A 16,422-nucleotide genomic window follows, 5' to 3' on the forward strand; every position below is an offset into this window, starting at 1 on the left:
GAAAAGGGTGCTTATTTTTTGAGTAGCTGTTATATATCATCAGAGACCACAATTATTTTATGTCTTTCTTCATTTTTCAAGATATTCTGTAGTATAGAAAAATAGTATTAAAAGTTTGCCATAAAGAGCTCTAACTTCATTTCCTAGTGAAGTTTGTGGGGTTTGGGTTTTGTCAAATCTGAGTTAGAGTACCTCGGGAGATTGTCTCCTGACCTAGACTTTGATTGTGTGGGAGCTCTCTCAGGATTCTTTTATGCTTTGGCTATTCATTCTCCACAGCTTCAAATATAACCTCTCTCTGCAAAATTTGAAAATAGAACTGTGATTGGAACAGTGCTCGTTACTTGTCTTTTTCTGCTTATCAGATATGTTCACTACACTTTTTTACATCACCACAAATTCAGTATGTTTGGGACTAAACTCATCATCTGCCCATCTGTTTCATTTCTGTTGGTGATGACCATTTTTTAATGCCTTTCTGTAATTTGCTCGTACTTTCCCCCTTTCCCTGCAGTTTAGGAATGCCACCACTAGGTGGCGATATTGGGTTACACTTACTTGCGTTCTAAGCAGGAAGCCTGCTTTTCCAAAGATTCAAGATGGTGGGCCTGCTACCACAGATTTTTTTTCATCCAGAATTTAACAAAAATGAAATATAGTTTTTTAGTGCAAATATTTTATGCCTTAACAAAATCCTAAAATATCAGCAACTTTTTAAACTCGAATAATAACTGTGTCAAAATCACTTTGGAAATTTGTTTTTCTACTTCTAGGATTTGGGATTGTCAGTCTTCACTGATTTCTAATAAATATTTTCACTCTTAGTGAAAATATGCTAGTGGAGAAGCACCAGCTTCTCCAATTGCCACTCTGAACACTTATAAACTTGTTACTGTATCCAATTATTGACAGCTTCCAGGCAGCAGGATATGGAACAAGGCCTTTATAAACAGGTCACAGAACACAAAAACATAACGAAAGCATTAATATTTATTGACCTTTCACTACATTCCAGGCATTCTTCTTAGCAAGTTGAATGTATTATTCATGTAGTCCCTACAACAACTCTATAAGAAAGGGACTGTTATCACCACACTTTACAAGTGAGGAAACTGAGGCACAGAGAGATTAGGCAATGTCATCAAGTTCCATGGTTATTAGTGGCAAAGCCTGATACAAACCAAACGGTCTAGCTCCAGAGTCCATCGTCTTAACCAACATGATATGTGATATTGGTGATTAAGAGAGGAAATTACCCAGAATGCAACAAAGGCATATAAAGAGATAAAAACATGAAAGGAAAGAGAGACTCAAAAACATGGGGAAGAGGCTGAGAATCTGAATTCTCAGTTTAACAAAAAGTCTCAAGCAGGATTTAAAAACAAAATCTATATCTGGATGTATCACAGCAGAAGAGTAGAACCCTGAGGGAGAGATAAAAGTGTTAAAAGGCAATGCTACAAAGCCTTGTAGCATTTCCTCTGCCTTATCTTTAACCTTTTCCTCTGCCTTATCTTTAACATCTTATTAGTTAAGAATAAGGCTGACTAATCATTATTGAGCTCACCCTGTGCCAGATACCATGTAAGCTCATGAAATACATTATCCCGTTAAACCGTGGAAATTTTTCTTCCATCCCTCTCTTTCTTCCGTTGTCACTCACTCACACAGTTCATTTGTCTTCTCTCACACGGTCTGTTTCAGGGTCTTTAACTGACCAGCTTGCCTCTTGTCTCTCCCCCTTAAAACCACCCTTTACACTCTACCCCGTCAGCTTCTGAGAACATAGCAATCTGATCATGTGCTCCCTGCTCAGTGACTCTCTTCCTAGTCACCATTCACCCTTTCCACACTCTGGCCCCAGGCTACAGACTTCTCCACCTTCCTCTTGCACTATAATCCCCCTTTCCCTTCCCCTCCTCCTCCTGTACCCTCTGAAGTATGTGGAAGTATTCTACAGTAGTACTATAGTACAGTACCTCTGAATAGAATAGACCCCTCATGCATGCTCTCCGCTTAACCTGCTGTTCCTCAGTCTCTCTCTCCCTTCCCTTCCTGTCGAGACTTCCTCTCGAGGCCTCCTTGATTGCCTCACTTGCAATTAATAGCTCAATCTTTTAGGATCCCACAAAACATTGCTTATATCTCAATAATTAGCAATTTTCCTACTCCTTTAAGTCTCAGAATTAGTAACATTTATATTGTTTCTCACATACTCACCAGATCATAAGCTCCTTGAGGAGGTGACCACATCTTATGGCATGTTTTTACTCCCTTTTCCTCCCATCCCTTGTCCCACTGTATTACCTACCTAGCGTGGGGCCTGGCCCAGAGCAGGCCTCAGTAAATGCTTGGTGAGTAACCAACCTGCACTAGTTGCCTAGTGTCTAGTCTAAAATTGCTTTTTTCCAATATTCCCATTTTTTTAGATTGTATAAGCAGCAGAGGAAACTGCTTATATTATGCTTATATTGTTTATATAAACTGCTTATATTATTGTTTCTATAGGGCTTTCAATTTTGCCTAAATATATTGATAGTAAAATTAATATTTTTTCCTTAGAGCTAAGCCTCTTTTCTTTTTTTAAAGTGACAGAATATTGATAGCATGTTTTCTCTTAATGGTTTCCACTTGAACGTTGCACACAAAGCACTCAAGAATAAAAGAATCAGATATAGTTCCATAAAATTCACAATAAGGTCTGCCTAAAAGCGTAGTTATCTACATTTGTCACATAAGCAAAGGATGTACAAAAGATTAGTGAGGCAGTGCAGCTCACTCATTAAGAGCAGAGACTCTGAAGCTAAGACTTTCGTAACTTCTGTCTTCAGTTTCTTCATCAATAAAATGGAGATAATAATAGTAGCTTCTTCATGGTATTATTATGAGGAGTAAATGAACTTACTGGTCAAAGTTAAATTAAAATGTTGGGAACAGTGCCTGGCACGGTCTGTAAGTGTTAGCACCTGTTAATAGTTAAGCAGGGTAGGCTCAAAGGAGGAAAAGTGGAGGTAGGGAAAAACCCTGGACCAACAGGCAGGCAACAAGTAGCAGGCAGCAGCTAGACTACAGGTCACAGAATGGTCCTTGTTGGAACTTCTATGGAACTGACTGTTCATGACATGCCTTCATGTGAGCGTTATTACCACTATAACTTGCTGCTTCTTCAGATATAAAAATCAGAAGGCTATATTATTATGTGATTAGAGAAAATGCATGGATTCTTTTATACCATAGAGGAAATATAGACAATGTTCCTAGTCTTGTTTTCCCTCAAAATGGGTCTTGAGCACAGGGTGGAGTGCAGTGGATTTTATGACTTTTATAAGAGAGAAATTTGGTGTCATATTGAATCGATTTAAACCATGTGTCTCTCTTCTCTGGGTTTTCAGAATGACATTCCAAACAAATTTGAAATGAAACTTCGCCGTGCAACTGTTCTTGAGGACTCTTACAGGAGAATTATGGGTGTCAAGAGAGCAGACTTCCTCAAGGCTCGACTGTGGATTGAGTTTGATGGTGAAAAGGGATTAGATTATGGAGGAGTTGCCAGAGAATGGTTCTTCCTGATCTCAAAGGAAATGTTTAACCCTTATTATGGGCTGTTTGAATATTCTGCTACGTAAGTAACTTCACAATGCTGTATACAGAAAAAAAAATCACTATTTTGAAAATTACAGAGTTGTATGATGCAAGGAAAGTGTATATTACAATGTGCCAGAAAATGTAGACTATAACTAATGTTTCAGAAATAACTTTTTGTTTACTTTGGTAAAATATACATAATGTAAAATTTATAATTTTAACCATTTTAAGTGTATAGTTCTATAGCAGTAAGTACGTTCACATTGTTATGCAGTTATCACCACCATCTGTCTCCAGAACTTTCTCATTATCCCATACTGAAACTCTGTACCCATTAGACACTAATTCCCCCATTCACTGGCAGCCACCATTCTGCTTTCTGTCTCTATGAGGTTAACTACTCTAGGTCCCTCATATAAGTGGAATCATACAGTATTTGTCCTTTTGGGACTGATATGTTTCATTAGTATAACGTCTTCAAGGCTCATCCATGTTGTAGCATGTGTCAGAATTTCCTTCCTTTTTAAGGCTGAATAATATCTCATTATGTGTTTATACCACATTTTTTTAATCCATTCATCTGTTGATGAACATTTGGGTTGTTTCCACCTTTTGGCAGAAATTACTATTTTCAAAACATTAAATCCAGTGGTCTAATGTGTTTCTAATAACGGTAAACAACTCTAAAAAGAGGGAGGTAATTTACTATTTGTTATATTAAAATTTTTATATGAAATATAGAGAGGATCATTTAGATGTGCTTGTCTTTACAGGGATAATTATACACTACAGATAAATCCAAACTCTGGCTTGTGTAATGAAGATCACCTCTCTTATTTCAAATTTATTGGCCGGGTAGCTGGAATGGCAGTTTACCATGGAAAACTGTTGGATGGTTAGTATCAAGCATAAATTTCTTTTTTAATTCAATTATCTTATTTCACTTGGTAATCATTTTAAATATATTTGATTTCTTGCAAGGTTTTTTCATCCGCCCATTTTACAAGATGATGCTACACAAACCAATAACACTTCATGACATGGAATCAGTGGTATGTCTGTTTCACTTATAATACAGAGAAAATATAATTTAACAGGCAACTGAATATTTTAAAGTTAGATTTTAATGATGAAATTAATAGATTATAATGTTTCAAAACACAAAGGAACATTTTCCCCAACATTTTATTATGAAAATTTTCTAACATAGAATAAAATTGAAAAAATTTTCTAGTGAACATGTGTGTATCCACCACCAAGATTCCACAATTGGCTTTTTTTCTATATTTATTTTATCACATACCTATCCATCTGTCCACCCATGTATTCATCAATCCATCTTATTTTTTGATGCATTTCAAAGAAAGTTGCAAGTATAGGTAAACTGCTCCCTAAATACTTTAACATGCTATACAACATTTTTATGTATCTCTTGCATCAATATATGAATTGTGATCTTTTATGATGAGTGGCGTATGTTTTCAAAATAGCAGTCCAAAGGCAAGGCCTTGCGGTTAGGCCACTACAAAGAAACAGAAACCTGAGGATTAAATCTCTGCCTATAAGCCTTGCTGCCTATGCTGAATGGCCTCATACGCTGTGTGAACACAGATTCCAAGACCTCTTCCTGGGTACCAAGTTCATTTTTTATTCCTTTCTAGTGATACATTAGCAGTGTGAACCATATTATCAATCATAAGATTACACAGTTGAGTTGGCTAATTCAGGTTTTGAATTTAATTTGATATTTTTCTTTAACTTGGGCCAGGTGTCAATAACAGCCTCCCCATAGCTGCTTAAACATTTCACACACAGTCTCATAGGCCATATGAGAAAGGTGCTAGGTGCCCCTGAGTGTCCATGGAAGGTAGGATTCATCTGAAAACTGCTTTCTTTGACCCTTTAACTGGATAAGAAAATCACTGCTTCCACACAGAGATAGATTGCTAAACTTTTAAGCAGGTACCGCTCTATTGATATATGCATTTTTATTCTCACACTTACGAGTCATCCATCTCTTTTTATAATCCTTGTGTATTTATGGAAAAGATGTCCAACTGACCTTTTCATCTTTTGTCCAATTATTCAGACCCCCAGCCTACTTTGTTTGCAGGTTCAGGTGTGTTCTTTATATGCAAATTCTAAATATACAATTTTTCCCATCTAGGACGGTGAATATTACAATTCACTAAGATGGATTCTTGAAAATGACCCAACAGAACTGGACCTCAGGTTTGTCATAGATGAAGAACTTTTTGGACAGGTTCGTAAATTTTGATTAATTAAAATGGTACATAAATTATGAAACAAATGTTATAACTTAATATTAGACGTTAAATAGTGCATATCCTCAACACATTTCTGTGCTCTAGTTTTAAATTTATTTTCCGGTAACAAAAGCTGTCTGTCATCAAGAATTTCTGCTTTATTTGACGCATTCCATATTTATTTTAGTACAACTAGTATTTTAAGTTTTCTTAGTTTTTGAATGGATTTATTAAAAACACCACGTTTCTGGTATAACTATAATATGTATACTTTATTTTTTTTCACTAAAATAACATATCAAGGTATTTGCTTAATTTTAGACACATCAACATGAGTTGAAAAATGGTGGATCAGAAATAGTTGTCACCAATAAGAACAAAAAGGAATATATTTAGTAAGTATCTTGTTAGTAGGTATTTTACTGTGTTTAGTAAATACTTTACTGGAAATAAGTTTGTACTTCTTTCTGGGAAAATTCTTCATACCTTCTTTCTCTTCCCCCATAGCCAGGGTCTCAGTGTTCTTTTTCTCTTTCTATAATAATGTCATATTACCTACTCATGTTCAGTTTTTTTTCTTTGGCTTAGCTAGTCTTTATTTTTTGTTTCTAACCAGAATAAATACACCTTAAATTGTTTTCTGGCTTCATGTGAAAAAGATGAAATGTTTTGTTTCTTGTAGTCTTGTAATACAATGGCGATTTGTAAACCGAATCCAGAAGCAAATGGCTGCTTTTAAAGAGGTACTCGTTCTCTTTTGTTTGTTCTTCTATAATTTCAAAGTACGATCCATAAGTTTTAAACATTGGGCTTCATCACATCTGAGAAAAAGTAGTATATGACTTGCTTTTTAAAACCATTTTCAATTCTATTTTCATATTAACAAAATATTAAATGAATAAACACTGTTAAAACTCCATCATCCAGGAAGTCTATGCAGTAACCACTGACAGTCCCCCTTCACATCTATCGCTGCCCCCCGCCTTTCCCCAGCCCCGCTCCCCTCACCTTGAGTACCATAGGTAAGCAAAGGACAAGAGGGCTATCGTGACAGTGGAAAATACCATTTGTTTCTTCTCCTAAATGGGACCACACAATACATATTGATTGATGACTTGATTTCTTCTCCTATCAGATATTTATTGGAGATTTTGCACGACAAGTATATAGCTACCTTTCTTTGTAGCTGCATTTTATTCATAAAATAAACTCATAAGCTATTTACGCTTCCCAATTAATAGACATTTAGGCTATTGTCAGGGCACTCATTTCTTAAGCTAACGTAAAATCTTCTATTAAATATTTATCACATACTTTTTCATGTATTCGATATTGAGCATTGACTGTGTCTGGCGCTTGTGAGGCAAAAAGACATAGGTCCTGCTGTCAAAGAGCAGAGAATCTAAAGGGTGAAATAGACAGAGGCAAGCCTGAAGTGCTAGGTAAGCAGAGAGAAGAGGTAGAAACCAGAGCAGGGAGACGTGGAGAAAGGGGCAGAGAAGGTTAGAGGGATTGGCCAGCCACAGGGAAGAAGGAAATGCAATTCTAAGGAGAGAGAGCAGCATGTGTAATGTCTGGCAATAAGACAGACTGTGCACACGTTAAAGAAAATACAGGAGCCAGCCCCGTGGCATAGTGGTTAAATTCAGCACACTCTGCTTTGGCAGCCCAGGTTCGCGGGTTCAGATCCCAGGCATAGACCTACACCACTCATCAGCCATGCTGTGGCAGTGAGCCACGTACGAAATACAGGAAGACTGACACAGATATTAGCTCAGGGCAAATCTTCAACCAAAAAGAAGAGGAAGATGTTAGCTCAGGGCCTATCTTCCTCACCAAAAAAAAGGAAAGAAAGAAAGAAAATACAAGCAATTCATATACTGGATGAGAGGACACAAGAGATCAAACTAAGCCTGGGGAGCTGAGCAGAACCAGATTATTAAGGACCTGTTTGTTAAACTGAAAACAAAGGTGGAGGTTGGAGTTTTCTGACTTCCAGTGAGGGGAAGAAACGTGGCATTAAAGGCTGTTAAACAATAAAACACAAGGATTTAATTCACATTTTGGTCCTATCCTTCCAGAAGTGGTATGTAGTGAATTAGAGAAAGGCAAGACTAGCAGCGGAGGCTAGTTGGGAAAGTGCTACAGTAATCCAGGTGAGGAATGGTAAGGACGAGAACTAAGATGATGGTGGTGGGGAGAGAGTTGTGTGTGAATTTGAATGGTATTCAGGAAGGGTGAGCTATAGCAGAGGGCAATTTAAAAGCTAGAGATCTGGGGTGGCAGTATGGGGGTCATCTGCATATGTATAATGGAGCTGTGGACTAGATAAGATGGAAAATTCGAAAGAATAGTAAAAGTGGATGGCCATACATGGAGATATGGGAACACCACCATTTCGAGAATGGACAATAAAAAAAGAGACTTCAAAGGAAATTAGGAAAGGCAGACAGAGAAAAAGAGAAAAGCATCAATAGCAAAGTTTCAAGAACAAAGGTGTTTTCGCCCATATCATAGTGCAGAAAAGTCAAATAAGATATGGAACTAGAAAGCGTTGGTCAGATTTAGCCACAAAACTGTCTTTGACTTTTTCCAGGACAGCTTCAGGGAAGCGGTGGCGTAGATTGCAGTGGGTTAAGGGATGGAGGGGAGATGAGCAAGTGGATTCAGGAACATATGACACTGTCCAGAACTTGGCTATAAAGAGAAGAAAGAGGGGTTTGCTTTTTTGTTAGTTTTTAAGGTAGATATGGCTTGAACAAATTTAAATATATAAAGAGTATGCTAATAAAGAGAAGTAGGTTCAGTGAGGTGACCTCTTTGAGGAAGCATTTGAAGCACAGAGAGGAAGTGGTACCTCTCTCCACTGCCACGGGAAGGACGCCATGATGGATGTTGGTGCTGGTTGCTATTTGAGATGCAGAAGGTTGAGGGAATTCCTCCCTACATAATCGCCTCTGTTTTCTCTCTCAAATAGAAATTTTCTGCTGTAAAGGGGTGACATGGAGGAGGAGGAGGCTTGAGAAGTGCGGGAAAGTTTTAAAATAGCCACTTTGAGGAATCAATGAGAGAAAACAGATGATGGATACGTTCATTTTCTTGCCAATATTGAAATCTCAAGAGCCCATGAATGTGTAGTGGTAGGAATCCATATGGATGTGGGATTTCTCCAGTAGCACCCGGAAGGTGAACTATAGGATTGTCCATTGACCCTGCTAACCAGGTTTTTAAATACATTCTTTCTACTAGGGGTTTTTTGAACTAATACCACAGGATCTCATCAAAATTTTCGATGAAAATGAACTAGAGGTAAGAAATAGTATTCTTATTTTAAAACAGGACTTTTGTACCCATTATTTTTTCTTGTCTACAGTTTGACATTTCTTATTTTGTAGCTTCTTATGTGTGGATTAGGAGATGTTGATGTGAATGACTGGAGAGAACACACAAAATATAAAAATGGCTACAATGTAAATCATCCAGTCATACAGTGGTTTTGGAAGGTAATTGAAAGCTTCTATTTTCATAAATTATTTTTTGATAGATTCAATCAATTTATACTAGTGGGTTACATATAGATAAGACAAATATATATATATATTCCAGCAAAAATTATCATTGATTTTCTACTATATATATCTACCTTCTGGATATGGTCCTGACCTCCATGCATATTTACAGATAAGTAAGTAAAGTGTTCAGAGTGTGTAAAGGGCACTGACAGCTGATCTAGACACTTAAGTTCCGTACTAAAGTAGGGACACTTCAAGAGAATGTGTCATAACCTCAGCGTATTCTCTGGGACTCCTACATGGCTCCTTTAAAAGTGAAAATGTGTATACCACTCAATAATATCAATAAATATGATTTTTTAAAATCCATGAGTCGCATCTGAGAAGAAATTTTTGTCACTTTGTTAGGGTATAATCCTATTCTAAAGAGTTACCATGTAGCCTTGGAAATAAAGTCTCAAAAACTTTGTAAACCACCCATAAACACACATTTAACTAAAACAAACATGCAAATTTAATAAGTGATCATTACTGCTCTAAATTCTGATAGCATATTTTTCAGAATAGTTTTGTTACCTTTTTTCCAACGATATTCCTCAATGCTGTTTTCATCTTATTCAGGCTGTTTTAATGATGGATTCAGAAAAAAGAATAAGATTACTTCAGTTTGTCACTGGCACATCCCGTGTGCCTATGAATGGATTTGCTGAACTATATGGTAAGGATTTTCCATAGATCATTAAAAAATGGAGCAATGCCAATTGTCTTTCTCATGGCTGGTTAGTCTTCAAGCTTCTATAATTTATACAAACATTTAGCTTAATAAAAAAGTAAGGTTTTTAAATTAGATATGCTGAAGTAGGCTAAAATATATATATATATATATATATATATATATATATATATATATATATATATACCTTGTAATCAGAGAAGACTGGAAACATGGAAAACAAAGGAGAAAAGCAGAAACATGAAATGAGGTACTTTCCATTCTTGAATTTTAAATTTGATTCCCACTCTGCAAGCCATTAGACAAAAAGCATTGCCTGTACTGTGATAGTTTAGGGCAGCATGTAAAGTTCCATGGAATGTTAATAAGTATACACCAAAAAACAGAGTCTCATGGTAGAATACATCTGGCGGAATACTGGACTGAGCAAAGTTAGATAGATTGCTTTGGGACTTGTTCAGAACCTTTACTATGGAAAAAAAGCAGAGTTTCCAAAGCTTACTTGCTCATGGAATCCGTGTGTGCGTGTGTGTGTGGTGGTGGTGGTGGTGGGGGTGGAGGATCTCAACAGGCTGCTATTCCTCAGCCTTGTGGGAAACGGCAAGGCTGGGGATAAGTCTGCATGTGTCTCTTTATATTGAGAACTATTATTAATGCAGTTTTCTGTAAAGTGAAATTCTGTATATCCCGTCAAACTATTTTCTCTTTGATTTACCTAGAACACTAGAGGTGTGTTTTATTAAAAAAAGAAAAAAAGTACTGTTTCTGAGGTAGATCACAGTAAGTTTTCTCACATCAGTTAATATTCTATTGGAATGACATTTACTTGCTTTTCAAGATACTAAGAAGAAAGAACAAATCTTTCAGAGGAGATTTAGCAAAGATCGGAGCCGTCCTCAGAGCAAGAGCGATGAGAATTGTTCTGGGGACTAGAAGTCAGGGACCACTAGGTAGTTGCTAAGCTGAATTTACTGTGCAAGTAGAAGGCTGTTGCTATGTGATGGGATCGCTCACCCCCTCTGTCTCCTCTTTGGCAAACCTGGTCTCCTTGTTAAGCTTCATTTATATTTGTTTGCAGAACCTGTCAAGCAGCTGCCACTTCTCCACCTAGAGTCACGCTCACAGTGAGAAGAAGGAGGCAGGAGCTTTGCCGCTAACCATGCACTCCTTCCTTGCCTAATTGGATTTCTTAGCATTTGTCTTTCTAGTGGTTTCACCTGCTCCCCTTCCTGTCTCTTCTGTGCATCAGCCAGTTTGTAGAGAAAACCAAGGCGAGGCAGACACCCCTTACCAACCCTAGCTCCACTTCCCTTTTTATGCAGGGCAGGCCTACGGCCATCCACTGATTTCACAAACTAAAATTTGGGGAAAATGTCCTACACATAGAGCCAGAGTTATTAGTGTTAGAATATAACTTCAAATTTTTATGTGTTTACAAGAAAAAATAGAAGTTGCTTCAAAATGTTAATATTACAATGCAATATTATCTAGCCAATAAAAAGTATGTTAAGTTTATGTCAATTGACTCACAGGGAGTTTTGATGATGGGTTGTTTAGGCGAGAGAACCAAGAAGCTGGGAAATACATATGATTCCATGTCATGGAAAACAAACAGGGACAAAAGTACTGAAATTTTAACAGTGAATGTAATTGTTATGGGTGATGTGTGAAAAGTAGTGCTTTTTGAGAAAACTGTAATATGGAGACTATTAAATATTTTTAGTGCTACTTCTGACAATTATACTGACACACACGTACTTGGATATAATTATAAGATATGGAGAAAAGTATGGAAGGTTACACATTGGGTTGTCAGCATTGATTACCTGGGTGGGTAGAGGATGTTGTGAATTGGAGAAGGAAGAGCTAAGTGAAAACTCCAAAGAAAAAAAAGAGTTTCTAAAAATGCCCATAATAAAAGAAAAACATAGCCTGTATAACATGATCATATGCACATAAAATTCTCTCTCTGTATATGCACATGCACAGAAGGATTCACGACAGGATGTTTGCTTAGAGTTAATGGTGGGATTTGAGGTGATTTTTACATCCTTCATTGTATTTTTCTCTATTGCTTTAATTTTTTGCAGTAAGATTATACGGACAGAAAAAATTAAAGCTATTTTCAGTGGGACTCAAAAGAGAAAGAAAATGTTCATTTTCTCTGTGCTCCTATGAAGGAGGTGGTATATGGAAATACAGTTGTGTACAGGGCTAGGAAGCAGCAAAAACACCATCAGACGTGCCACCCCAGAGTCAGAGGGATACGGTGGTCACAAATGAACTGTTAGAAGAGAAATTCTCATTTCGTGGCTGGACAATAAATCCATCAAGCACAGGACAGCTTTCATTTCTTTTGAGTTTAAAGAAACTAGATTAGTTCCCTGTAGTGTAAGTTCTACACTAGAAAAAGTGAGTTGTGAAATGCCGAGGGTTCCTGTAAAGAGTAAATGAAACCAAAGCAGGTCCTCTTCCTTCCAGGCTCAAACGGACCGCAGTCATTTACAGTTGAACAGTGGGGAACCCCTGAAAAGCTGCCAAGAGCCCATACATGGTAAGCAGTTTCTTAGACCCCGAGAGAACAATCTGGGAGAGCGAAGCTCCCTCAGACAGTTAGTCTAGGTACAGAAGGTCTAGCCCACTCCGTGCTGTTGTCAGTGGCAGCTACGGAGGAGGAGGAGGCGGTGACGTGGACACCAACCCAAGAACAGGTGTTTCTTTACCAGGTAGGCCTGGCCTTCATGTCCAGGTAGCTGAGCATTGGAGAAGCCCATCAACTGTTGACCATATGTTGCCTCCATCACATGAATGATGGGCCATCCCAAGAGGGGCTGGAACATCCCCTTTGGGAGGTTAAGGTGACAGAGAAACCCAGGCATTTGGAGGTGGAGGTGGGGCTGAGAGGACTCCACCAGGGAGTCAGGCCGGAGGCCATGCCTAGAGTCCAGTCCTGTGTCTTCCGTCTTCCCAGTGATAAAAATGTCTGCTCGTGTTGCTGGGAGCAGCATTACCATGTGTGCCATGGGGATACTTGCTTTGTCAGTGTCTTTCATAACCAGTGCCTCTCTGTACTTGCAGCTTTAATCGCTTGGACTTGCCACCCTATGAATCATTTGAAGAATTATGGGATAAACTTCAGATGGCGATTGAGAACACTCAGGGTTTTGATGGAGTTGATTAGATTACAAATAACAATCCACTGTGTTTTACTGGCATTTTTGTATAAGCAAAATCTTGACTTAAAATTTTTCCAGGGAACTACTAAAACTTGGCCATTGATTCTTCCCAGATATGGAGAAAATTAGATAAAAGCATTAGAAGAAACAGTATGACAACTTCACCATGATTTCACTCACTTTTAGATAATGTGTTGCATTTACACAGTTGTTGCATCGTATCCTTAGGGTTCACACTCGAGGATAGGAGTCCTGTGTGCCTGAAATAGTGAGTTTTGTCCTTAACATTTACCTCTTTTACAGTATTTGCCAGGCAGTTCTTTCTTAAACTACTGAAATTGTAACTGTGAAATATTTGTGATGTCATGTGTGAAAAGTTTGATGCTTTTTGAGAAGGAAAACTGAAATTTGGAAAAGAATACTTTAATATGGAGTAAACTACAATCTATTTAGTGCTGCCTGCAGCTGTTTATTATTTTGTAGACCTGCCGAATGCACCTTACTGCCCATAATTTTGGAAAAAACCTTGGAAAGTGTGTTACCTATATTTGTAGTCCACTGACTCACTTGCAGAAAAATGTTTACTTCTTCATTTTCAAGATGTTTGGCTTTTGTTAATATGGAGTTTTACTGAACAAAGTGGTTCGTAAGACATGTGAAACAAATTCAGATTTGCAAAGGGTGAAAAGTGTTAACGCCTTCCTCTTGCCTGTGTGTCCTGATGGTTCATTGGTATAGTCATCGCTCATGTTTTAATTTAGTTTAAACAATTCCTTCTTCAAACATTAAAGCCCCATAAAGCAGTATTTCTAAATATGCCTTGAAGAACTAAGTTAAATGTATAGTACTTGCCTTTACTAGTCATTCTTTACACTTGCACAATTATGTAGTAAATATATGTTTACAGGGTTTGTTATGTTTACAGATTAAGCTGATTTCTGTAGTCGCATTTTTATATTTTTAGTATTTCACTTTAGTCAAAAAAAACAAATAATTTGTTAAAAAATAACCAAAGAATAGTTATAATGCGTAATTTGTATTAAATTTATTACCATATTTCTTATGCTTTTAAAAAATACTGTTTACTATGAAAATGATGGTGTTTTACTATAAATCCAAAAGTCTTTTGGCAAAATGCTACAGGTAGAATCCTACTTGAACCAAATCAAAGTACATGAAAGTCATGTGCATGCGTTCAACAAACATTTCCTGAATGCCTGCTGTGTGCAGTGCGCAGAGCTGGGCCCTGGGGGTGAGAGTTAGCAGCTTCAAAGAAAGCTAGCTCAGCCCTCACCCTCAAGGAATTTACAGGTTTAGTGTAAAGGACTTTGTTAAACAATCAAAAGTAGGGATGAGAAGAATAAAACAAAAGGGAAAGATAAAGTGTGCCAAGGCTGTATTTATACGTTTCATACCTATATTGGAATGATTATATAGAAAGTGCTCTTGCAAAAAAGTTAAAACTATTTCTCAAGGTGGTGTCTTGAGGATTTAGGAATAACTGTATATATAGGTTATGAATCTTCTTAAAGACATATATACTCTGAGAATAGTAAAAAGTGCTTATGGCTATTGGTTTAAGTTGGTTAGGGTATATAACACGATGGGTACCTGTCAGCACCTGGTCGAGATCTCAAATGTGACAGTAGCAAATCCACTTTCCAAACACCCCATCAGCTGCACGGCTTAGGGCAAGTAATTCACAGATCAGCGCACCCTGTGTTTCATCTTCACCTGTGTTAACCTGCATTCAGGCAAGACCACCAGACGTAGTCCTAGTTTTATCACTTACCAACTGTTTAAACTGAAGTGACTTTCTTAACCTCTCTGGCCTCCTGTTTCTTCATCTGTCAAATGAGAATAATCCTGCCCACCCTCACTGTCATTCATGTAAGATTGTTGTAAGTTCCAAAGAGATGCTCTGTACAGTGTCATACAATCAGAAGATGCTTTGTGCTAACCATCAGATTTTGTCAAGTCAGGTGTGCACACAAACTCCACTCCCAAAGAAGAATCTCTTTATTTAAAAATGACTGCTAGTAGACAAGGAAGTAGAAACATCTCTGACTTTGAATACATACAGATATATATGTATACATAGGTTTATCTAAATGTGGATCTTACTATCTTAGAATTCATTTTCTCCACATCAGCAAAGTAATATTAATATGGGCCAATGCACTTTGGAATGTCCTCATTATATATAGAAATGAACGTGAAAACTATTTTTGTTAAAACAGGATTTTGCCACATGATTGTTTAAATATCACTTCTGTGAAATATCATAGCAGATATCAGAGCTTGAGAAGACATAAAGCTTGCTTTTCAACTGGCTAATATTCACTTGGATGATCCTATGATTTAATAAAACAGGGTGTTAATGAGACCAGACACGCCCACTAACCCCCAGCCACAGACCATCATCCCTTTTGTCTCCCACATCGTATCGAGCAACACAGCCCCTCATCCCAGATAGAAAAATATCTCAAATGCATTTTATGGCTGGAGAGTAAATCGGGTCATTTTCATAAATCAAGGATGTCATATTTTTCTAGAAATTATAAGCACATAATTTTAGCCTATATTTTTTCTGTAATCAAATTTTAACATAGACATAAAATTGTATCACAAGTGCATTTCATCCTAACTCAAATTTAAATGGTATTTGTTTTCATTTTTTATTTATAATGCTGAAATTATTCCATATAATTATCAAGTTCAACACAATGCGTTTTGATTATAAGCCATTTGATGTTCTTTAAAATCTTCTCATATGATAAATATATATCAAGATTAGTATATCAAAATTTATTGCATACTTTAAAAGATCATTTTTAAAAATCTTGATGCCACAAATAAAGTTTTATTCTAATAAAAACAAAAACTGTGATTCATTTTTAAATAGAAAATTCCCAAGCCAGTATTCTGGGTGATACCTTCCGGTCTAGTCCTTTGCAGCCACATGTGAAATTCTCAAGACCATCTTGAATTTGTATCTGGTGAACTAGCATGATTATAAACTCTTAACACAGATAATCTCCACTTTACAGAAACATGTGATGTTCCAAAAGTCTGGTTGTTAGTGAAATATCCAGCAGACAACATAATAACAAAGCTACAAATGGACTGGGTCTCAGGCATGTTGTTGC

The 16,422-nt window shown here is 37.1% G+C and overlaps 1 protein-coding gene across 7 annotated transcripts in view; it reads left to right on the forward strand.

Moving 5' to 3' along the window:
• Positions 1 to 16,157, forward strand: part of NEDD4 (NEDD4 E3 ubiquitin protein ligase) — a 145,920-nt gene extending 129,763 nt beyond the window's left edge. For all 7 annotated transcript variants that reach the window (XM_070579508.1, XM_070579526.1, XM_008516282.2 and 4 more), the window contains 11 exons: positions 3,393 to 3,622; positions 4,359 to 4,480; positions 4,567 to 4,637; positions 5,753 to 5,848; positions 6,174 to 6,247; positions 6,535 to 6,595; positions 9,102 to 9,161; positions 9,248 to 9,355; positions 9,986 to 10,082; positions 12,579 to 12,651; positions 13,176 to 16,157. In XM_070579508.1, the coding sequence (XP_070435609.1) occupies positions 3,393 to 3,622; positions 4,359 to 4,480; positions 4,567 to 4,637; positions 5,753 to 5,848; positions 6,174 to 6,247; positions 6,535 to 6,595; positions 9,102 to 9,161; positions 9,248 to 9,355; positions 9,986 to 10,082; positions 12,579 to 12,651; positions 13,176 to 13,278 (1,095 nt within the window). In that variant the 3' untranslated portion in view covers positions 13,279 to 16,157. The remainder of the gene's footprint in view (positions 1 to 3,392; positions 3,623 to 4,358; positions 4,481 to 4,566; positions 4,638 to 5,752; positions 5,849 to 6,173; positions 6,248 to 6,534; positions 6,596 to 9,101; positions 9,162 to 9,247; positions 9,356 to 9,985; positions 10,083 to 12,578; positions 12,652 to 13,175) is intronic.
• Positions 16,158 to 16,422: the final 265 nt, after the last annotated feature.

This window comes from Equus przewalskii, chromosome 1 (genome assembly GCF_037783145.1).
Source record: "Equus przewalskii isolate Varuska chromosome 1, EquPr2, whole genome shotgun sequence".
Taxonomy (NCBI): Eukaryota; Metazoa; Chordata; class Mammalia; order Perissodactyla; family Equidae; genus Equus; species Equus przewalskii.